This window comes from Gallinula chloropus (genome assembly GCF_964237585.1).
Source record: "Gallinula chloropus genome assembly, chromosome: 19".
NCBI lineage: Eukaryota > Metazoa > Chordata > Aves > Gruiformes > Rallidae > Gallinula > Gallinula chloropus.
The window spans coordinates 10,887,137-10,911,247 of NC_140104.1; the positions used below are offsets into that span (position 1 = coordinate 10,887,137).

The 24,111-nt window shown below is 42.6% G+C and overlaps 1 protein-coding gene across 2 annotated transcripts in view; it reads right to left on the reverse strand.

The window, feature by feature from the left end:
• The window catches only part of TAOK1 (TAO kinase 1), a gene marked incomplete at both ends in the record, with an annotated part of 33,833 nt that extends 10,746 nt beyond the window's left edge, over positions 1-23,087 (reverse strand). For both annotated transcript variants that reach the window (XM_084273327.1, XM_084273326.1), the window contains 14 exons: positions 1,296-1,424; positions 2,191-2,427; positions 2,997-3,131; positions 4,338-4,541; positions 5,404-5,571; positions 7,549-7,630; positions 9,085-9,178; positions 11,679-11,770; positions 12,522-12,635; positions 13,405-13,501; positions 14,404-14,449; positions 15,750-15,851; positions 18,820-18,891; positions 22,956-23,087. In XM_084273327.1, the coding sequence (XP_084129453.1) occupies positions 1,296-1,424; positions 2,191-2,427; positions 2,997-3,131; positions 4,338-4,541; positions 5,404-5,571; positions 7,549-7,630; positions 9,085-9,178; positions 11,679-11,770; positions 12,522-12,635; positions 13,405-13,501; positions 14,404-14,449; positions 15,750-15,851; positions 18,820-18,891; positions 22,956-23,087 (1,704 nt within the window). The remainder of the gene's footprint in view (positions 1-1,295; positions 1,425-2,190; positions 2,428-2,996; positions 3,132-4,337; positions 4,542-5,403; positions 5,572-7,548; positions 7,631-9,084; positions 9,179-11,678; positions 11,771-12,521; positions 12,636-13,404; positions 13,502-14,403; positions 14,450-15,749; positions 15,852-18,819; positions 18,892-22,955) is intronic.
• Between the last annotated feature and the right edge of the window lie 1,024 nt (positions 23,088-24,111).

Consider the following 24,111-nt stretch of genomic DNA (forward strand, 5'->3'; position numbering starts at 1 on the left):
GGCTTGCCTCTGAAAACAAAGACACTTGGAGGCCCTGCTATACTGCCTGACAAATGGTTTTAAAGACTCCCACAGGACTGAGAGAAGGAAAGCGCTGTCATTCCATTGTGCAAACAAAACTCCAGCCACATGAAGCACACCATTTCTGTGCCTGGCTTCATCAGAACACACACACATTTTGTAAGCAACTCATAAAGGCAGAGCCACCAAGATGCCATAACTTACAAGAGACTTATAGAAGGAGGTTCACAGGTGAAGATTAAGTCTGCAGCTTCCACATGTATATTAAATATTTAACACAGAGCTTGAAGCACCTTTGGCAAGACTGCTCACTCAAGCTGTGTGCTAGAGACGCCCATACAGCAACCAGACATGTCGCGATACATTTCATCTTCAGTTTGAGACAGAACCCCTCTGTATTTCATCAGTGCTTCTTACTGCTCTGTGATCTACTGCCCACTTTGAAAAAAGTCTTCATGTTACTGTAAGGAGCCCACGCTACTACAGTTTGTCAGATCTTTCTTGGCTCTACTGCTCTTTAACCTTTTTTTTTTTCTCTCCTGGGAAACATCTATGTTTGGGAATATTTCCCTTCGGAGCAAGTTCCAAAAGTTGCATCGCACAAGTTGATGGTTGAGCATTAAACAGTTCTTTGAAAAAACCCCAACCCTTATTTATAGTGCTTACAGTCTCAGGCACTCCACAAAAAGAACCAGGAAGTTTAATTCTACAGTTTCCCCACGTTTCACAAAGGTCACGATTTTCACTACAATCTAGTGATTATTAAACTATTTCACAGCTTGCTTTACTAAAATTAGGTAGTGTTTTACAGATATTTTCTGCTAAAAAAACTATAATCTGTGGGTCATCCTTAATGCTGCCACAGAAACATCACTGAAGTGCTAAGGAACTTCAGCAATTGCTGCAGTACGAGGTTGGTATCTGAAGCAATGAGGTATAAGAAAACTTAAACTACCATTTTTCATTCCTTAGGATCACCAAATTTACATGTTTCTGGCTAAAAAGTAGTATCAAACAATGGAGAAGTTTGTACTTTCACAAGCTGAACGTACAGGTGCCAGTATCTAAATAAACGTTCTTACTCTAAGGTCAAAGATATGAAACAAGTAAGTGACAGTACACACAGGTGTCTGCCCACGAAATGCAGAACCTGCTGCAACCCAAGCTGAGAGCTCTTGTGCACAGCAGCAGCATGTTCCTTTCTGAAGGTTTACCTTTCCCACCCGGTGTCACACACTGTACAACATTCACATATCTCAGGACAGATGAGTTACCTCTTTCAGCTGCTCTTTACGGAGTTTATATTCTCTCTTCTGGGACTCCAGGAAACTGTTCAATTCTTTTTTCTGTTGGGCCTGAATATGCTGTTGAAACTTCTTCTCTTCATTGGCCATCACTTTAGCCTACAGCAAACCCACCAGCACATCAGTGAGTCCTGACAGATTACAGCTCACCTTCCATTTCAGCCCCAACACCTGAACTCATGGAACAGTCACCGCGATACTCACCAGGACTTCAAATAAGCATGAGCCTCAGGAGCTCGACCACACACTCTTCTCATTCCACACCCCCTCTCCAAACACACACCAAGCAGCAGTCCTCCTCCAATGCCTCATTTCCTCAGCTCTATTGTTCAGCTAGTCTTGCCTAACCAGCTCAACATCTTATGATAAACACTTTCCTTAACCCACTGAGAGATCCAAGATGAACAAAGAATCAATAACAATCGCTGCAGGCAGCACCACTTCATTATCAATTATTTAAAAGCATAAAACCCCCATATCCATCACCAACTATACGGTGAGCGTTTACGCCCAGCTGTCACGCTCCACTGCAGGCTAACTTGCCTCCATAATACTTGGCAGCAGCCAGTCACCACCAGCATACACGTGGCCAAAGGAAGGAAAACCCTCACAGGATTTTTTCGGGGGTCAGTATACTGACATTTAGTATAACGCACTGCGATGAAGGACATACCTTTCCTCTAGTTACATAAACCCCTTAGTGTAAGGAGGTGATGTATTAGCCTTTTTCTAATTAGCAATTTGCTTGGCTCCTGAAAACAGACATGTAAGAGACTACAATGTCATCTCTTCATCAGCGAGGGGAAGTGGACAATTCAATGTAATTAACAAATAGAGACTGGTCTGCTAAGCCATAATCTCCTACCTCTTTTTCCATGGCTGCTTGGTGCTTTTTAATTAGCTTTTCCATTTCTGCAGCAAAATTGTTGCGCTGTGTTTCAAGATCTTTGTCCAACCTGAGGCGATGCTCGTCCATCTCTGCCTTCAGTTTATTCTCTAACGCCATCAGTTGCTTCTGGTGTTGCCGTCTCATACGTTTATAGCCAGACATCTGCTCTCGGAGTTCAGAGTCTTGTTCATGTTCCTGCATTTGCCTTGTCACCTAGGAAGGGTAACCACACCAGGCCGGAGCAAGTTAACGCTTCTTAATCTGCTTTTTGGCAGTCTTCAAGCCACAACAATAAGCTATTCAGTAAAGGAATATGATTTTGTGGTAATGAAAAGCACACATCCTAATGGCAGCGGAGCAGATTAAAAACTGAATTCTGCTGTAGAAGATAAGCTCTCATGGACTCCAGCTGAAAAACTCCAATTGTTGCAACTCTGGTACCAAATAATGTCTTTTTTAGCTCTCTGCACTGAGTGTGCACATATACACACATCTGCACACAAATATATACAATAGGCACATGAAAATAAAAGCCAGCTTGTTATTATAAACACTTCCCTGCATTCTGCTAGGCGAAAATATCCAATACACACAAATTACATTTGCCCAGGTGTCACATTTAAGCTTTTATTAACTTAAACTATTTCTGTGATAATATCTCAGTCAAGCAGGATAGCTCATATTCTGATGAAATCCTAACAGCTCTAAGTAGCTTCATAGCCCTACGTGCAGAGCCATCCCTCCCTGCCCACTGCTTCACCAGAAGAGAAGCCTCAACGTACCAGCGATGCTGTGCGTATAGTAGCAAAGTGCTCTCGGTTGCGATAATGAGACTTGTGGCGAGATACTTGGGGAGGAGACTGGGGTTCCGATGCCCTTGTTCGGGGATCCGATTCCTCCCTGTAATTTTCTTCCTCCTTATCAGCAATAAGGATGTGAAAGAATAATGAGAAGCTGTGTTACTAAAGGTTTTTTTATTTTGGTCTGGTTCAAATGACATTAAAAAGGAAGGAAAAAACCCACATTTTATTCAGCAGCCCTGAAAGATCCTCAATAAGCTGGAGGAGGGAATATACTGCAGCAAGAGCTCCAATCTAGGATCCTTGCTTTTGGAAATTTCATTGCACATTTTTATTACTAGGAGGAAAATTACTAATTAAAGCTGAAAATGAGAAAAATAAATGGAAAACTGAAAATGGAATTAAAGAGTTTACTTCCCCAAAACATAAAAGCTACCAAGTAGATTATGCCAAGTTTCACATAAAGAACCCAGCATCTCTGTAACCCTGAAAGACAGAGGAAGATTTTCATTACTCCCACCACAGAAAAACCTCAAAGCAAATTTAAAAAATTTGTCATGGTGTATTCCACATTCTTATTTTGAGTTTGTCATTCATCACAGAGCGATTAGTAGTTAGATATGATACACTAATTAACTCCCCGAGGAAATACCTGTGTCGGTTGCATATCTGGGTAAAGAACAAAACATTCTAACCACACCTATCATTAGCCAGGGAAACGTTACTGGTTGGAGAGAAGGAGTGATAACCCCTCCACAGGAAGAGCAGCACGGGGCAGAGGGATGCTCCTCTGCTCCTCCCTTCATCTTTCAGAGGTGAAGCAGGGGAAGTGGTTTTGCAGCTTGCACAGCCAGGTCGCTGCGTTTCGGTTTCTGAACATCTTTGTTCATTAACCAAATATTCACATGAAGTGCTGGGAAGCCAGGTGCTTCAGGGACAGATTTCAATCACTACCGAGCGGCTTAGATTTAAGAATTCACTAACCAAGAGGTAAATAAGGGGAACTCTGGTGTCCCATGAAGAAGCTCTGCAAGTTAAGGGCATCCACCTAATAAACCTAGTTGCAAGCTGCCATTCCAGCTCCCCAGGGTTAAGCAGGCAGTTTTGAAACAATGCAATTAGTAATTTTTAGTGGATCAACAGAAACAGAAGATTTTTCACTGCAACTTTCCCAAGTTTCCAGCACACGTTAATATACTGGGACATAATATTGGAACCTGCAGATAATGGCTTAGGATAGGAAGCACTCAACTGTCATTGTTGCAACCAAATCCTCTTGCCTTTTACACCCTTGAAGTTATCCAGTAAAAATCCAACGCTTACCGGCTTTAAATGAATGACAGAGCTATTTGACATCACGGTGTGGTCCCCCTCCATCATATCCAGCTCGCTCTTATCATCCGAGGCATCTGGAAGACTGTTAACACTACTGCTTTGGCTACTGGCACTGATAGACATACTAGGAATGGACTGATTACTTCCGACACTATTCACTGTTCCTGTCCTGCCGACACCATGATCTTGTTCCTAGGAGAAAGGAATCGTTAAGAAAATCCAAACCCCCCACAGCTGTATCTATGGACATGACCAAATGAAACGCTCATTCCACTCCTCTCTGAAGGCATCTACCTGCCACGTCATGGCAGTTCCCACCCTCCAGGCATTGCCATGAAACATTTCTCTTGTGGGATGCTGGGGAGAGAAAGAATCAGCCTTGTCAAGATTAACTGGCTGATGTCAGATTCTTTGCAATGGTGAGCCTGTTAACAAGCTGAACTCCATCATGTATCAGCAACGGTGTGTCACCAGAATCTGTTCTGACACCAGCATCCTCTAAGTGCTCAGCTGGGACCCTGCACCTCACACGGTTCCTTTCTGTACATGAGAGAGTTACAATCCAGAGAGTCTGAACTTCTCTGTGGTGGTTGCAGCAAGCAGTCCCAACAGAGACAAGTTTATTTCCTTGATGCCCTTTTTTTTAAACCAATTACAAATTTCTATGTTTTAGACTCAGTTCAACATTCTCGAGACAAAACTAGAAGGCTTTCAGTGGCCTTGTACTTATGGTCAAACTAGAGGTTAACTGTAGTTGCTGAAAGCGTCCTCATGAAGCCTTATAAACAGGCAAAGAACGTCAGGATTTACAGAACTGGAAGCTAACTGTTCAAGCATGAACACATGGCACAGCTTCTTGCCAGCACTAGGCATCTACCCTGTTTGTCCTTGTGTGTGCCTTGAGGTAGTGTTATTCCAAGCACAGAGAGGAAGAGAGAGCTTACAGCCAGGTGTGTAAACAGCCTCCATGCATTTTTAGCAATATCTGAGCTGTGGTTATTTAAATGACAGCATCGTTTTCTGCTTCGGTGATGAAATCCAAAGTTTCTCTCACCTCCTCCTCCTCCTGTGTTTCGACTGCAGGGCCATTGTGCGCCTCCTGGAAGAGGAGCTTCTTCATTTTACGATACTGCAGGTTGTCCAGTTCCCTCACTGCATCCTTTGTTCGCTGAATCAAGTCTATTAACACTGTTTCAGGCCGCTCCCGAAGAACAAACATGTGCTGCAGAACACACAAATAGGTGAGTGACCTCTTATGCCTCCAGCACACATGCTTTGAGGATAAAATAATGAGCTCTAATTGGGTTTGTTAGCCCTCTTCCCTGTGCAGGAGGAGAATACCCTCACAGCTTACACTGGGACTATTTTTAGACTTCATGATCCAGATAAGAGTTCAGGATGATTGCTTTCTGATGGGAGACAGCCACCAAAAAGTGAAACATAAAAAAAAAAACCCCAAAAACCCCCAAAACCAACCAGAAATGGTATTTCATGTATCATGGAAATGGGTTCAGTTTAAACCCTGACTTCTTTGGATGCTAGGGTATCTAGAGATGTTAGCTACTTGTGGTTTAGAGGGGGAAGAGCAACAAATAACATACAAATGCTAAAGGTGTTAGTCTGGTTACGCATCTCTAACCAAGTGTTAGTTAACTCATCAGACAGCTCGTACTATAAACCCCTTTTTTCCTTGTTTGGGATCAAATATTCACCATTCAGCTCGGAGTCATAAAACAGGCCAAGAACCTTCAAGCCAGGTCCTAGAGCTGTTGGCCACCTTCCACTCTTTATTCTTCAGGAAATATTCCCTGCATCTCCCTGCAAAGGTGGCTGCAGTTTGCCAAGAGGTGAAACAAGCCCTGTCTCTGTATGTCAGAAGCAGCTTTCGCAGCCTCCAGCTGAAATGTGCTGCGCCAGCATGAGTCATTATTAACACCACCGCTAGTTTCAGTGTGTTCCTTCGGAGAACCGCATTGCCATTCCTCACATGTCACATGCCCTACCTGTCCCCGTCAAGCGGCGTGCAGCTGTTTCAGACTATGGATTCCAAAGGAATACATTCACAAACGGTTCATTCCCATCAATGTTCTCTTTTAATTGCAGCGCACCGCTCGAAATAAAACCAATCTGCAGAGCTCTGAAATGGCAGGACTGCACACCCACACCAAAACCTTTCCAGGGTAATTGCATTTACTTTCTGAATGCACGGTTTTTAAAGAGGCAAAAGTCCTCTGAAGGTTTTAAGTAAAAACACAGATAAAGGTGATGCTAAAACCTTCATAAATAGCATCCATTTCCCAGTAAGGCAGGATTTTGGAAAACTGCTGTTTAGAGCAAACACAGGCAGGATAAAAATCCCCAAATATAATGTCACGGGCACCATAAAGAGAATGACAAGTTAGCAAAATCCTGAATGCCACCTGATGCCAAAAGGAAAATCCATCAAAGTCCCAAAAAGCAGCTCTAACACCTAACTCCTGAGTTGCATTTGCCTAGGAACACATCGCTTTTTTGATACCATGGACTGTGTTTCCAGACGAGAGCAAGGAAAATCAAGTGTCTGCACCATACAGCACCACAAATAAAGAGGAAAAAATAAAAAACCCAAACAAACCATAAAAACAAATCTAAGAAATAAAGCAGGAGAAAACCTACAGATGGCCGAGGCTTCTTATGTCAAGGAAAGGTATGGGGAAAGAAAACTGCCTCTTCCTCTGCCCCCTTCCCCCCAGGGATACTATTAGAACAGCGAATTTCAGTTCTACGTGTAAAGCACGTAGGTGATAGGAGAGGATAAAAAGCCTTTAGGGGTATATATAGCATAGAATAAAGAGGGAAGTAATGAAAGGTATTTGTAAACTAATGCATGGCAGCTCTGTCAGGATTAATTATAATCACTGCGAGGATAGACTGAGCTGAGGACACTGAAATTCAACAAGCTGCTGGTCATCCAGTGTGGCTTGCTGGGGCGTCCCCTGCTTTTGATGAGAATAAGGCTGGGCTGGAGTCACCGAGCACTGCCTGAGACACAGCAACACCAGGACTGCCAGCTGCATATGCTCCAGAGCACCCTCAGCTCAGAAGTGTTCAGAGAGAACATTGTCAACTGTAACCCAGTAAGGTAGGCGAGACAGAGGCGTCCCAGGGCATGGCTCCTTTTTAATACCATGTAGAAACCAAAAAGGACAAGCAAGCCAACCTTCAGAAGCTCCTCTGATGTAGGCCTGTCTTGAGGAATTTTCTGGAGGCAAGAATCTACGAAGTTTCGAAAATAATCAGACCTGTGGCAAGGAAAGTGGAAAAAAACAAACATGTATCTGAGTTAACTCCCCAGTTTAATTTTCAAAGCTCATTAAAGAATCGAGACACTCATATTTGGGCACTGCTAGTAGCAAGAGTGGGGAAAGAACCACACAGACCCAGGACTTCATACTAGAGCCTCTGACATCCCTTCTCAAGCCAAAGCCCAACACTATTAGTAGGTAGATCCCCTTAAACTCAGCTTCCAGACAAAACGTTTCAGCCTGAGGATGCAAAAATAGGGGCCAATTCAAAAGGAAATTCTGTATAAAGACAGACACCCACATATCTCAGTGAGAGCACCAATCCTGGCAGTATAAAACTGCACAAACTCTGCCAGGTCTAGTGAGAGCCCCCTGCCCCGTTCCCTCGCAGCCTGCAGGTGTTAACTGTATTAATGCCCGATTCCTGAAATGCCTTTGGCCCCTCAGACACAACTCCTTCAACTCTTGTGCAATCTGGCACCAGTAAGATTTAAAGGTCATGATTTGTTTAATAACTCCTCCCCCTCTGTAAGCTAAAATTCTGTATTTTGCCATTTCTTTCTCTGAACAGAGACTTTCAGAAAGGCAGGATTATACCCCAAAAATAGTGGCACATCAATTGTATGCATTTTATTCCTTTCCTCCCCCGCTGCTCCCTCCCCACCCCCAGAATGTGACAGGGGGTTTTGCTACTGCAATCATAGAATCATTGAATCACAGGGGTTGGAAGGGACCTTGAGAGATTATCGGGTCCAACTCCAATGTTTTGGTAAATTAAATTATTGTGGGTTTTGGTCAAAAAAATGCACAAAATGAGTTGAATGGTTTGTCAGACAGCAGGGTGTGAAACAGCCAAACCAGAAAATCTCAGAAAAAAAATATCTAAAAATAAGGTACAGTGCATTACATTAGAGGCCTAGGACTAGAGCTCAGAAAAATATAATTAGGAATTTTTTAACTGTTGAAACTAGTTTCATGTGTTTGCCCTTTCAGAACACAGTTGTTGAGACTGGGAAGCAGAAAACATTACCACTGAGCTTTATTCTTCTAAAGTTTATGTAACAGACACTTGCCACACACAAGCAGCATCTTCATCTTGCAAAGCAAGACTTTGACAAAACAAGACTTAGAAATTGACAGTGTGGTTTGTGATTAAAAAAACCCACTAAACCCCACACTTTTGGCTAGCCTGGGAGCTTCAGTAGTTTACTGACCCATGAACTGAATATTTTAGAGGATCTGATTCTTCCAGCGGCGTGTCCTGTTTTCTGCTACATTCTACACATAGTTAGTAATTGGTCAATTTTGGATATAAAACGTATAGTGAACCTACTCAGAGGCTTCCAGCTCACATCCTCCCAATAGGAACCCAGCCATTTCAAGAACTCAGCATGACAAAGCACTCCATTTACAGCAATTCCCTACAACATTCCTCCCTCAGCAATACTCACCATTCATTAGACTGTAGTGTAGGGGATTCATTCTGCGCTATGTGATATAAGGCACTCATTGCGTTCATATTAAACAAAGGAGGCTTCCTTTCCGCTACACATAAAAGAAAATAATTTTTATATAGGGAGATAGAGTCATATGGGGTTATTTTCTTTCTTTTTTTTTTTTTTTTTTTTAGTTTACATCCCTTTAAAAAGAAAAACCACATCAGCAGAATCACTATTGCCTGAACACGGAACCCCAAACCAACCCTACCCTGCAATCAGACAGATATGTTGGCACACGTCCTATACCATTGCAGAAGATGAAAGCACTTTGAAGATCAAATGCCTTGTCCTCTCGAGCTTTTAAATTACGTGGTTTATCATAGTTCAGTCCTCTGACTCATTTTAATGTACTAAAATAGGAGTAAGTTAACAGTAAGCTCTAGACTCGGTGTTTAGCCACATTCTTGGTTTCGGACCCTCCCCCCCTTTTTTTAAGCCACAGTTGCTAAAAAGCTAACAAATATTTAATTCTAGTAGGACAGCAGTGATGAAGAAAAAGCTGGTTACAAGGACCATCAAATCACACTGAACTGACTAAGCACATGGGCAGGAAGTCAGGAACAGGCCAACTCTTTATACTATTTTGGGAGTTGCATTCTCTTTGGCTCTTCTCTCCCTTTCAAGCTTGTGTTACTCTTATAGACTGACACAGCATGAAAGCTTAATGAGGAAGGAGATGATCTCACTGTAACAACAAAATTGAAGCTTCATCAGAATGTTTATGGGGTAAACCTATAAAGCTTGGCCTGGCCATAAACATTCCAGAGAGGCTGGTCAGGCCACGAGGACGTTTCTACACTAGTGAAAATGCAACAGAAGAGTTTCCTTCCTAAGGCAAGCAAAGAAATAAACACAAAACAGGGGGCAAAAAATGAACCTTTTTTTTAAATGCTGCTTTTCAATTTTGAGTTGAAAAGTAGCAGTAAATTATGTATCTGAGATCCCAGATAACAGCGGAGGGACTATGCCCTACCAACTCCTCGGAACAGGTACATCGAGGAGTACAGCCTTTCCTCAAGCGTAGCACCTTGCCTTCTCTTCAGATAACTAGCTGCTGCTATTGAGGATCACACTGGTTATCCATTAAACTATTTTACCTGATCATTCCCCCTAGCTTTTTTGTGCCCTCTTTGCTCTCCTGAATAAAATACAAATCTTGAGGAAACACTGACACCGAGCCCTCAACGAGGGCCCATTCCTAAGACTAAACATCAGCCTGAGGAGACCACTAGGCACCTCCTTTTTTGCCTTCTTCCCATGCTTCCTCAAACCAAGGCATACAAGATAACCACACCAATACAGGCTTCAATGCTCTTACCGTCCTGACCCAGCCTCACCTCCCACCATGCTAAAAGCCACAGATGAAGCCCAACGCTTCATACTGCAAAAACGCAGCGTGCAGGACGGCGCCCGGGGGCGTGGTGGCCATGAGCTCACCACATTCCTGCAGCCAGCCAAGTCTCCTTACTCCTCTCAGAGCAGGATTCTGTCATGACAGTCACACCCCTTCAACTCGCTTTCTACTGGCAACCAAAAAAAAAAAAATATAACAAAATTTAAAAGAAAAATATAAAATCTCCCTGCTCTGAAGAAAGAATCTATTCCATGTCCTGGAAGAAAATGAAGCTGACAGTTTGGAATGCCAGCCAGCATTTTTAGCTAAACTGTGCAGTTCACGTGGATTAGTGTGTTCCTGAGAGCTCTCGCCACCCGGCTGGGCTGCTCCTCCACCGAGGTCGGTTTGGAGTATGAGCAATGAGATCTGACAAGGATGGTAGGACAGCCTCAGGTGCAGCAGCAATCCTGAGAAAAACTTACAGCTAAGTGCTTCTAGAGAGCTGGATGCTGAGTAAAATCTGAGTAGTGCTGGGCACGGCGGTGCACTGCAGCCATTGAATTTTAGTTCCAAGAAAATACTACAGGTTAAATGCAATAGAAAGCCAGAGGAACACAGGCCCTTTAAACAGCCTCCTGGAGACTGTTATAATGGCAGTGCCATCGTTTCTTCTGGGTTTGATTCATGAGGTTACCACTTCAAAAATGGATTGTTTTATTTTTTAATTCTATTTTCTAGCCAAATCTATCCACAAGTGACAACACAGGCTCAATATAGCTTTGAAGCTGTCCACTTATCCCAAATGCCATTAGAGCAGGACTCGTTAATATACTTTAACTTTTCATGCAAACAGCATCAACTTGTATCACTAAAGGTATTATCACACCAGCACTTTTAACAGTTCATTTCTAAAGCAAACATTGTTTTTCAGTTCCAAAGTTAACCGCCTCTCCCACGGAACGTAAAGACCTTCAGTGATACAGCCTGGCTGTTTTCTTTGTCTCTGTTACTCTTTGGGTAATGAAAACACTGGTTCAACACACATCAAATTGGAGACCTGGTCTTGAATTCTAGAGAGCACATTTAGCTCTTTTTCCCTAAAATTCAAGTCCCAGCAAAATCAGGACAAGGAAGGAAGTATCGATCTTCCACACCGTAATTCAGCATTAAGTAGTTCCACTTTGTAAATTTTCAAAAGAAAGGAACTTACCTAACTCAATACAGGTAATTCCAAGAGACCAAACATCTACTTTGCCATCATACTGCCCTTCATCCATGGCTAAAATCACTTCTGGGGCCATCCTAAAACAGGAAATCAGTGCTTATAAAATTCTGGGCAATGCAACACATCATCATCCTCATCATCATCATCATCAGTATGTCACTGGAACAGGCTGTTTCACTGATTTCAGCTACCATAAATAAATCATTCCCCAAGGTATCAGGCACAATAATAGGAACAAAGACCAGGCACCCACACTAGTGCAAGCCTATACAGAGGCTGTGTGATGTTCTCCTGTGCTTTGCCCAGCTCTCCAGGTATGAGTATCGCCACCTTCTCGCCCTCCCACATTTCCAATAGTTTAGCTGGCTGGCCAACTCTGGTGAAATAATTATAGCATACAGTTGTGTAAACACCACAGATTAGGTGCAACAGATCAAAAGCATACAAGGGATCTGCAAAGGGTTTTGTTCAATGAACCTGGTCTTTCCTATGAAAGAGAAAACACTTCAGTTATTTCAACAACCAGACGCGGTAGGAACATATGAACTGTTAAACCACGGCGGGGGAGTGATTAAAATATAGTACAGATGATTCAATCCCACCTCTACCACTTAAAGTCAGGGTAAGCAGAACAACAAAATATTTCTATTACTTTTGGGGAACTGTATATACAAGGACTCACTATTTAATCTTTATTTGCAAAATACGTTTTATCACTACCACAAGATGATTACAAAGCTGCCTTCAGCAAGGCCCAGGTATATTAAATACCCATTAAATGATCCTTTTATTTCATAAAGACAGAAATGCATAAAACTCTTGGCTTACCAATATGGCGTCCCCACAAATGAGTTGGCAGGAGATGCTATGGAAGCAGACCCAAAGTCAGCAAGTTTCACCTGTCCTGGCTCTGTCAGCAGGATGTTTCCTGCCTTGATATCTCTGGTTGTAGAATAAAATGTCAGTATTATTCCTCTCCAAAAGAGAAAACCTCCTATAGGACTGCCTACAAAACACACCACTATTCCCACATTCAAGCTGCAGAATTCTTTCACTTCCTCCAAATACAGTTTGATAATATTTTAATGCCACCCTCAATCTTAGACTCTTAGTTTGTCTTAAAAATCAACTTAAAATGGCACACCTGGATCAGCCTCACACACAGCTCAGCAAAACCTTCTGAACCAACTGTGCCCTCGAGAAACGTTTGTCACAAAGTCCTAATACTGTAACTATTCAAGCCCTTCATCCTACTAGAATGCAGCAGGTGCTTCAAACCCAAAGCCCATTTGCATCCCATACTTACCATGTGCTTCTCAACACGTGTGCTCAAGTGAAACTAATTTTTCAAGCTTTAGTGCTCCTCCCTGGCCCAGCAATCTTTGCCTCACCAATGGCTACGAGCCGCTGAGGTGAACTCTGCCTGCCTCGCTAGCCACTGCTTCAGGGAACAATCATCCCCATACTGAGTACTGAAAGGTTTAGCAGACTCAAAGCAATTCTGCAGAAGTTACAAACACCAGCTGCACCAGGCAGGGCACAAGGAGATCTATCACCTTCTACTATTTGACTATATAAATCACTAGTTTGGGAGCATACGGATGCTGTGGGGAATCTCTGCTTACAAATATTAAACTTGGGATGAGGGGGATACAAACAACAAAGTAAATTACCTGTAAGTGTGTGAGACAGCAAAACTGTAACCACTTACCTATGGATCATATTGTGAGAATGCAAGTATGCTAATCCCTGGAGAGCACCATGGGTAATTGCTGCTATTTCCACTTCTTGCAATGGCTTTTTATGAACTTAAGGAAAGAATTTATTCAAAATTCAATGTTAACGAAAACAATGCAGTCTGCAGCATGCAAGTGAGTACTGTTAACATTGTAGCCAGAGAGAAAATCCTAAAAACTTCATTTTTACTAGGTTCAGCATGAGAAGCAAATGTAAAAATAGTTCAGGGTGTAGAGCACATTCTGTAATCAGATATAATCTAACTGTAAAGCAGCAGCTATTTACCATCACAAAGAGACTGCTCTGCAACCATAAACTACTCTCCTGTCAGTTCTGTGACCAATCTCCCAAACACCTACTGGAGACTCAACGCTCAATTTTCCATGAACGAAGCTATAACCCAAACTCTAGAACTTTACAACAATTCACACATGAATAAATAAACTGTAGCAATACAGATGACTCTCCAGCAGCTCAGCTTTTTGTCCTGAAACGCTTCTGGCAAGGATAGGAGATGAACAACTTACTGGCCACACATACATCTTCAAAGAAAGTTTCACTTCAAGAAGCCTGATAGAAAAACGACCATTTAACAAAAGACCTCATCAAGCAAACCCCTAATACTGCTGTGGTGCTATTTTAGTCAACAGGCCTCAAGTTGTTAGTAAGCATTAGGATCAACAGCCACGGTTCTCAGAAATAAATCTTGAGCTGCTATGACAGGAGAACCTAAAACTCAGAAGAAAATAAATAGCTGACTGGCAACTTTAAAATAATATGATCCAAGGAGAGACTGGGCTCTGCTGTTCTACAAAGGAACCTTTACAGCCATGCAAGGATTTGAGAAACTGAAGCTGTTGACACACAGCTCTGGCCCCAAATAAACGATATACTCAAGGACAATTCTGTGAGGCTGTAAAACCTTCTACTTCAGTACTACTGACTTTCAACCAAATAAACATGCTCAACATACCTTCTAGTAAGTCTGATGCTGATCCTAAACAATATTCCATAACAAGCTGTATGGGAAGAAATCAAAACAGTTGTTAGAAGATCTCTAATAGCAAATGGCTGTTTTCTAGATTTCTATGGAGCAATCCAGGAGTAATCACTGGTGCATGCTACTCAGGCTGCTACAAGGAAACTGTGTGCTGTTTGTAACATCAGCCCCTTCCCAGCACTGTCACACTGATCCCCCCCTGGCCAAGGGTCGCTCTAACTGGAACCAGCACAGCCCTCCTGCAGAAGGTGCCAAGTGACCAAGCTTCTCAGGAAGGCAGAAGTACACTCCCAACCAGTTATGTATTGTATTAGATACTGTATACGCACGTACATCACAGGAAAGTTAAACTGCACTTAACAAGCTTATCAGAGCATTAAAAGGTTATTCAGGGATTTACTGAAGATTTAGTCCCAGTCAGATTTCAAAAAGAAACTAAAATTTTGTCCTACAGTTTCACAGATGCCAACACATGAACAGTACTTAAAATTTAAACTATTAGTTCAGCAATATGATTTATTTAGTGTATCATACTACAAACGTTGTCACCAAGAGGTGCCACATCACACTTTCTTTGACAGAATGCTTCCTCTGCATAGCCAACTGCATCTATTCCTACACACATATTTTTATGCACATAAACCAAATTTAGTTGGGGGTTGGTTCCATAGATTAATCAAATCTATTAATTAGGAGATGACAGCCAGAGATGATAAAAAAAATCAGCAAGTTGGTGTTGTCAACAGAATGCACACACATAAAAACAGCAATGGAAGTAAACAATATGCAACAGAAGATTCAGTTAAATAACAGAAATATGAATGGCTCAAAATACACTTTATCAGGAGTTCTAACCCATTGCACTAAAGTACAACTGAACACTTACTTCTGGAACTTGTTCAGTCAATCTGTAAAGTACTGACCCATTAATACTCAATGGCACACCAAATGTGTCATTAAGTAACCTGCAAATATCTAATCAAGTTTCCATACTCACTTCCCAGGTAATAAAGTGAAAATCTCACCTTTCTTTACAGTAAGAAGAGTGATGGATACATTTGTTGCCCCCCCTCCCCCATTTTAAATACTTGGTCCATCAAGCTATATAGACCAGAACAGCAGCACAATCCTTTTACTCTGCAAGAGAAAGGGAAAATTTCCCTAAATCTTGTTTCAAAAAGCTACACCCAGGTTTGCTGAAGCATCCTTGGCTGTTCTGTGCAAGGCAAGTGTTCAGGTCCCTCTTGAAAGCCAGCTGGAGATATTTTAAAGCGCCCTCAACCAAGGCACGAGAAGTGCAGAGTGCAGCAGATGCTTACCCATGCTGTATGCTCCCGCAAGTAGCAGCCTTTATATTCTATACTGTTAGGATGTTTTATTCTTTGGAGGAACTTGACTTCCTTAATAATATCCTGCCATTTCTGTAGAAAATAAAAGGAATAGAAAGACTTTATAAAACTGTTACTTTTTGTTGTTGTGAAGTTAGTTTGTCAATTAATTATTTTAAGAGGCAAAAGTATCTTAAGGTTCCAAATCAAAATGAATTTATATCAACACCATGATGTTCACTGCTTAATCCTCAACAGATCTACCAAAAAGGCCTATCCTTACTAGTAACTGTATTACACTGGATGGGGCTTCATTTATCAGCTGACAAACATCCGACCACATTCTTGATAATGCGTTTCCGTTACCAGTTTAGTCTTTAACAAGGACCAGTACAAAACAAGTTACCTACTGGATAAGGGAAGGGTGCTGCAGGACCATTCAAACAGATAAAACAAACCCCAGGTTTATAGTAAGGGGGCTTTGACACCTTTACAGTACAGAAGAGGCCAAACCACCCTTTTCCAGTGTCTGCCCAGACACCACAGCTACTCCCCTTGGAGGAAACCACCACGCCCTCCCTCCCATTTGCTGCACATCCACACCTCTCCCAGCAAGAAAGACAAAAGCTTGTCAGTGCAACTCCAAACCTTCAACTACCAGAAAAGATTTTTCAGCTGAAACCATTTCAGGATGCAGACATCAACGTGGCTGCGCTGACAATGAAAGTGTTTTTGAGAAGGAGTTTCAGTTCTGAAGTTGATCAGAAGAAGAGAAACTCCCAACACCAACAGGTTCACAGCTGTTTTCCTGTTTCTCTCAGGTGTATGTGTGTGTGGCCAAGGTTCACACATGGACAGCAGTCCCATATACTCAAACAGTTTGGAGAACATGTACAACACCCAAATCCTCCTCAATAATGAAAAAAAAAATGGTTAGAGAAATAAATGGAACCAGGAAACCCAGTAGCCACAACTGTAGCAGCTTCTTGACTAAGCATTTCCCAACACCAGAAGAACGTCAGCACAGCTACACCAACGTGAACTCTCCCACTGACACCCTTGTTCCAGTACAAGCACAACTCAGATGCTTTTTACCTTTATCCTCAAAGGCACTAAGCAATAAAAGCCAAACCAAAAAAGCACCATGATAAACTTCTATAATGGGGAGAGGAGAAGATGTATTTGTGATTTCCTGTGTAAAAAAAATACAGCTCCACTATCAGGTTAAGGGCACGGTACTATGTATTTTGAAGGTTTAAAACTTATTTTAGAATAAAATATGTCCTCACTTTAGAGAGTAACTGTTCCCACCAACGATAAAATCTTATTGTGAAACCAAAGTAAATATAAATGATACCAGAATGCCCTTAATCAATTTTATTTACATAGACTAGATCATAACTCTAGCAAACTTCTGAATAAAACAAATAAATACAGAAGTAAAATAGAAAGTGTTTTAATCCTGGTCTTATTACTTTCTTCAAAATAAAGAAACATACGCATTGAAGACAAACAAAAGCTATTTCTGAAGCATGCACAGTTTGTTTCATTCATGTGAATAGAGTATTTATAGCTCTCAGTAATTAAAACAGTAGGACAAGTAGTAAGTACAAATTATTCCTTCATCAGTACACAGTTAAACAAGTCACCGCAGTGACAAAATAGAAACACACGCAGCAAATTTAACTATGAAACTCGAATTCAGGGCTGCTGGAGAGACACTGCCACCTCTACCTCCTACACAGCCACACACACAGAGAAAGGAAGGAGTAGTCCTGCTCCTGGCAGCGCAGATCATCAGTGCACAAAAGGCAAGCACAGAAAGCAACGAGCTGTTAGTCAAACTCATCAGAGCAAGACAGCTTCTGAGACTGGAATAGGGAGAATGCAGGGAGGGGACCATAAGTGCCTTCAACACCACGGTTACAGTAAATGCTTCTGTTGAAAAGTCATGGCATGATGTGATAGATGCCATTTACCAGAACGAACACCAAATGAGCTGCTCATGTCATGTTGGGCTTTTCAAGAATCGGTATTAGCACTTAAACATTTCAAGTATAAAATCAATTATCTCTGTTAAGCATCCTAGGGAAAAAAACCCATGCATCCAGGGTGGCCAGGAAAACACTTAATGTTTAAACCTCAGAGGCCTACTGGTACAGCCCTCTCTGCAAAGGCTGCCTTAATCCCCAGCTCTGGCAGATCCTCAGTAATTACACTGCTGCTCAGATTTTCACACCCGTTCACTCACTGCTGTTTTGTTTTTGGTTTAGCTCCTCATCAGCAGAGTTATTCCAGGGAAGGACACATTCTGCCTTACTGCCACCTTGTACAAGCAAAACTCCTGCTGAACCTTTCACTACTGCATCCATGGCAGTTCTACCTTTGTCCAGCAAGCAAAGGAACAAGGTTATTCTAAAAGGTGTTTAAAACTGAATGTTTAAGGGCAATAGACATACTAACATATAAAACTAGCACTTCTCATTTTCTTTGTCACTTTCTATGCATTTACGAGGTGCCATAAAAGTGTCTTTTGTGTCTGGGAGCACTGAGCCCTACCCATCTTTTCCAGGAAGAAGCTAAAGCAGAAATACACCCTGAAGAGTAAACTCATTTGTTTTGTTTACACAGTACCCTCATTCACTTTTGCAGTTAACAGACTTCACTTGCTGTAAAACCCAAGCTAATCATAGAATCACAGGGGTTGGAAGGGACCTCCAGAGCCCATCGGGTCCAACCCCCCTGCCAAAGCAGCTCCCCAGCTCATATTGCACAGGGCAGCGTCCAGATGGGGCTGGAATCTCTCCAGAGATGGAGACTCCACACCCCCTGGGCAGCCTGTCCCAGGGCTCTGGCACCCTCACTGGGGAAAAGTTCTTCCGCATGTTGGCGTGGAACTTCCTGTGCTCCAACTTGCAGCCATTGCCCCTTGTCCTGTCCCCACAGACACTGAAAAGGGGCTGGCCAATTCCCCCTGCATCCCATGCTTAAGATATAATTAAAGTTATCCCATGTAATAAATATTTTGCAAGGGTCTGAGTATACAACATGTTCTACGTACCTCGTTGGACTGCTTCCCACTATAGGACATTTTCTTGATGGCCACCACTTCATTGGTGCGCACATCACGTGCCTGTAACAGGAAAACACAACACATCAGTTTCTTCAGCTCACCATTTCCCATAAGACATAAACCAAACACACTCATGAAAAAGAAATCTTGAATAAATGGAAAGTTTCTTAAATTTTATTTAAGAAATCTTAAAACTTTTGTGGAGGGTTGTGACTGCTGCATCTGTTAGAAATTTCCTTCCCACGTTATGGGTCACCCTCCTGCTTGTGAGTCAAGGAACGACAGTTTGACAAGCTCAGCATCCAGCAACTCTGCAGAAATAAGAGTACAGCCACTTCTGAACTCAAACTCGCATCTCACAGAAGCGGCTCTGATACAAATAGAATGGATTTTCCCTAAATGAACCTCTCTCCCTGCCCAGGTCCATTCAAGCCCAAACAGAAGCACAGCTCAGCCTCTTGTTCCATTTTAAACATAAGCAAAGATGTCACAGGATGCACAGCAGATACCTGCTCCAGACACCAGCAGCTTTCTCCCTAAGTCAGCTACTGTGTCAGAAGGCAGGCAGATGACACACAGGGAGATGGCAGCGATCGAAGGGACCTTCAGACTCTCATTCCGACTTCCACTGTCCAGGTCCAATGATACTACAATTTTACACCACACAACAAACACACATGCTTTTTCACACTTCAAAGGCAGACTTCCTGACTTCAGACAGTGACAAGCCAAGGTAAGAGGAGATAAGTTTTGTTTCATTTAGCACCAAAGCAAACCGCCCGCCCGGGCAGCCAAGGCAGCACTGCTGCACCTTGCAGGCAGGATGGCTCTAGACAAGACCCTTCTCCTCTGTCAAGGGAAGGTGGTGGAGGAAGAGACCTCTGAGTCTCTCTGATAAGAATAATAAACTTGGATAGGAAGCTAAATGATATAAATCAGAATAACGTGCACCACAGCACTCACTGATGACTGATGAAAATGCTGATTTTAACATCTCTGTGCTATCAGGCACAGCCAGCCAGAACATGGATTAATGATGTACCAGAACTCTGCCTTCTGTAAAAAGGGGGTTTTGTCACGTTTTAATTCTGCTGTTCATGAAAGATTCCCAGAATTCCCTGTCAGTCTTTATTTCAACCAATTCTGATAAGCTTGAACTGATACTATTTTTCGTTTTCCTTCTGTTTGAGAGGGACCTTCCTACCATCTTACTGACATTACAGTACCTCTGAGGCTGGGGCAGGAGGGATGGGGACACAACTATGTTTGGGTTTTGAGACAAAAAAGGAAGAATGAAATTCTACCTCCTAGGATCTTTACTCATTAGAGGCGATCTCCAAAACACTCAAATCAGTGAAAAACTGCAATAAAACAGGCAAAGAAAATACTAGAGTAGAGCAGAAGGAACAGAGCTCTAACAAAAGAGAGTGGGTTATTCTTCTGCTCCATCTGCAGTGTTCCAGTGCAGCAGGTTTCCTGTGTCAAGTGAAGCTATTATTACACTGCAGAGTAGGGTAAGGATAATACCAACGTGATTCAAAGGTGCCAGACTTGCAGTTTCTAAGAAACTAAACCCATGAGGTGAACCAGCAAAAATCACATCAATTATGAAAGGAGAAAAAAAAAAAAACCCAAAACAACCCACAAACAAAAAAACCCAAACCCAAAACAGCTTCTATAGGATGGAACAGAAACAGGGACCAGAGTGAACGCTCTTAGCCAGCTGTCATTTAAGATCAGTGTATCATCCCTTCTCAGGATCACCCCCCTAAAGGAAAGAAAGGAAGGCACAGCTAACAACAAAAAGGCTAAACCCCATTTAAGAAAGGGCAGGGGCAGATGTCAGGATTACATGGCTTTTCCTTCTGGTTAATTACTCCCACATCTACTCATCAGCAACAGTTTTGGTCCAGGCTGTATGCAACGAAAGCAGAGCTGGCAGGATGGGGGAAACATGAGGAAGCATCCCCCTTACACCTACAGCCCTTCCTTGCTGCAGCAGGGCTGAGGCAGAGCCACCGCTGCTGCCTCCCCATGAATGGTACCACCACAGAGCTTCCTTTGCTTTTTTTAGCTTCCTTGTGATCTTGAATAACTGAAAAAAGACAGTTCCTAGAGAAAAGCCATGGAGATGTTACAACGCCAGCTAACTTAAACAATCCAAATGAATGCAGCTTGTTTTATGCCAGACGTTTATGCACATATATCCTGCTTTCCTCCAGAAATTCCATACAAAAGGATAAACATCTGGTGACCAGAGTAACTCCAGCAGTGATACAAACAAAGCATAAGCAAAGTAAAGGTGGAGTATCATATTGGCTGTGGGAATATGCTTTTAAGTGGTTGTTAACTACAATCCAGTATTCCACTGATTAGAGAAAATGGAATTGTTTGCATTTGTAGAATCAAAACCTTGTTAAAAGAAACTTCAGAGAAGATTTATTCCCCCCCCCCAGGGAATACTTTCCTCTACCTTAGCTCCTCATGCTACACAATTTACATTAAATTTCTCCCTCCACATTGTCCTTCTGGTATTTTGAACTTTTGTTTGAGGGATCAAGTATGTTACACTGAACAGTTTATGATACAAGATCTCACACCTGTGATAAGTAAGAAAGATACTCTGTAACCCAAAAATAGCAACAGGGTATCTTGTTTGCTATCATTTTCTCTCACTTGACAAAAACAGCCCCGGAAGAGGTTGGGGCAGCAGACCACTGCTCCCACTTGTCTTTCTGAGAGGGCCAGGGTAGACATCCTGCCAAAGCAGCGCAATCCAAGCGCCGTCACGTAATCACGTAATCGCACTCTCTAGTGGGCGAGTAACAAGCTATAATGAATTGGGAGTAGGAAACTTGGGGGGGAGGGGTGGTAAAAAAAAAGAAGGAGGGCCTAGAAATGAATGCCCTCTTACTTTGAACCTGCTTGCAGAGGAGTAAAAGGCCATCACAGCCCATACCCCCATGACAAGGTTCGAGCTGATGCATGGGCAGACTGTTAGCTCCCACATCACCTCTAGCCATATGCCAGCTTTCAGGTCATGCACACTTCTAGAAGCATTTCAGTGGTTCTGGAAACCTTCAGTAATATCTTCACGTAGCAGGAAGACAAATTTGTCAGTTCTCTCTCCTTTTTATATCCACTCTTTAACCAAAGTGAGTAAATGAAACGAAGGAACGGCCTCAGGTAAGCATGGCTTCGTTAGAGAATACTTCCTCCCCCAGATCTGTTCCCAGACAGTGGTGGCTCATAGTTTTAAGCAGGGAACAAAATTAAGGAGCTTTTCCTAATTAGTTCATCTGTGCTGCATTAAATTTGTGCTGGAAGGTTCCCAACATGGTCTGCTGCAATTATTAACAGTGAATAAGCATCTCATAAAATACTGACACAAATGGCTTTCTGAAGGAAAATTGGCAGGTTTGGCCACACCTCCTGTAATTAGAAAAGTGAAAAGGTTTTCTGAGGAAAATGGTTTTTTAATGAAGGTCTCTCAGTCTGCACTTGGGTTACCACAGAGCAACCTGCAAACGATGTGACCGTGAGACACCCCACCTTGGCTGAGCTACACAAGCAGCCTGGAAAAATGCTGCTGTCCAGACCTTCACATCAAGTAAGTTTCATGCAGATGGATACTGGGATTCTCCCCTGCAGTAGGGAAGGATGTGACAGGACAAATGACAACAGAAGCTCCAACATTCAGGTGTCAAAGACAAAGAATGGCTTTAAGGGAGCCTGGGGGTATGCACGAAGGGAGAGAAAACTCAACTCCTCTCAAGGGACTAGAGATGATAAGGTGACTATCAGACCAAGAGAACAGCACTGCCAGTCAGAATTGGTGAGGCAGAAGTTCATGTTTTAATTTGCAGATAAATCCCCACGTGCAGGATAACAATGTGCCTGAAAGTACCACGCAAGGGCCACACTTCCAGTTTTTCTTTTCAGTTTGTGTGCAAACCCCTTACAGATACTGCGAGTCTGCGAGCAGACTGAGACACTCCAGACACACAGAAAACATCTCAGCACCAAAGAGAACACAGAAAGAAACACAGTGGTTTCTTTCCCCCAGCACGTTCCAAAAAGTCCACATTTTAAAGGCAAAAAGACACAAGTCACAATCTACTTACAAAATAAACTGCTCCGAAGCTTCCATGGCCAATCTCTCGGAGATCTGTGAAGAGCTTTTCTGGATCTTCTTTGAAGAAGAGCTCTGCAATTTCTGGGTCCTTCAGGCTGCCCGCTCGGCTGGTTGATGGCATCCTGCTGGGCAGTTAGCCGACCGACTATCTGGGTTTAAAGTGCTGCCTCAACCCTTGGTTCATCTGTATGAATGGAGCCTCTTCAGCATGGATTACTGCAAGAAAAAGATTGCAATCCTTCACTGATTATCCTCTTCTCAAAGAGCCAGAAACAAAGCTACAGCAGAGCAGCTTCCACTTTTTTTCCAGAGCAAGCACCCCTGCAGCTGGAAGCAACACAACCTATCCGCTGGGATAATGTCACAACCCCACTGTGACAACAGTCAAGCATTTCTACAGAACACAAACAAAAATCAAAACGCAAAATGAGCCAAATTCCTTCTGCCAGCATCTGCTCAGTCACCTGCAGAGCAGTCAACAGAACCTCTCTGACCTACAGCGATGACCAGTTTGTCACTAATGAGCCCGGCGCTGCCCTGACACCCTCTGACCAGTTACACATGCTGTGTCTTAAAAGTATTGTCTGGACTTAGTGAAGTGGACGATGCAATTGCACATCCATCTATCTACCTACCTACCTCAGAGTCTTTGCAAGACAAGATACATGGTGTAAGAATGATGTGTACAACCATCACTGCTATTTATTATCCTGTATTTACATTTTTAAATTCAGTTCAGCAGTTTTCTTCTTCCACAACAGTTCAGCAGCAGCCAGTGATCAATTTTTGCTCATTTCAGTGTGAACACAGAGACCTCTCTAAAGCTTCTCTTTCCACAAGTAAAGCAGCCAGGGTCCTTTTGGGTGTTTTTTTTCTCCTATCTAAATTCAAGATCTTCCTCTTAAAGCGCCTGCTCTTCAAATTCTTATTCACAACCTCCTTCTTTAGAGGAACTGCATCCAGAACAGGAGACACCCACTTCCATGCACGATGCACACCTTTCTACTCCACTTCAGCAGATGCAAATGTACATGGTAATGGTGACTGCATGTGATACAGCCCCTACAACAGCCCACCAACAAACACTTTCTTCAGAGGAGCCTGCAGCTTCAGATGTGTGAATGGATGAAATCCCTTCTGTCTGC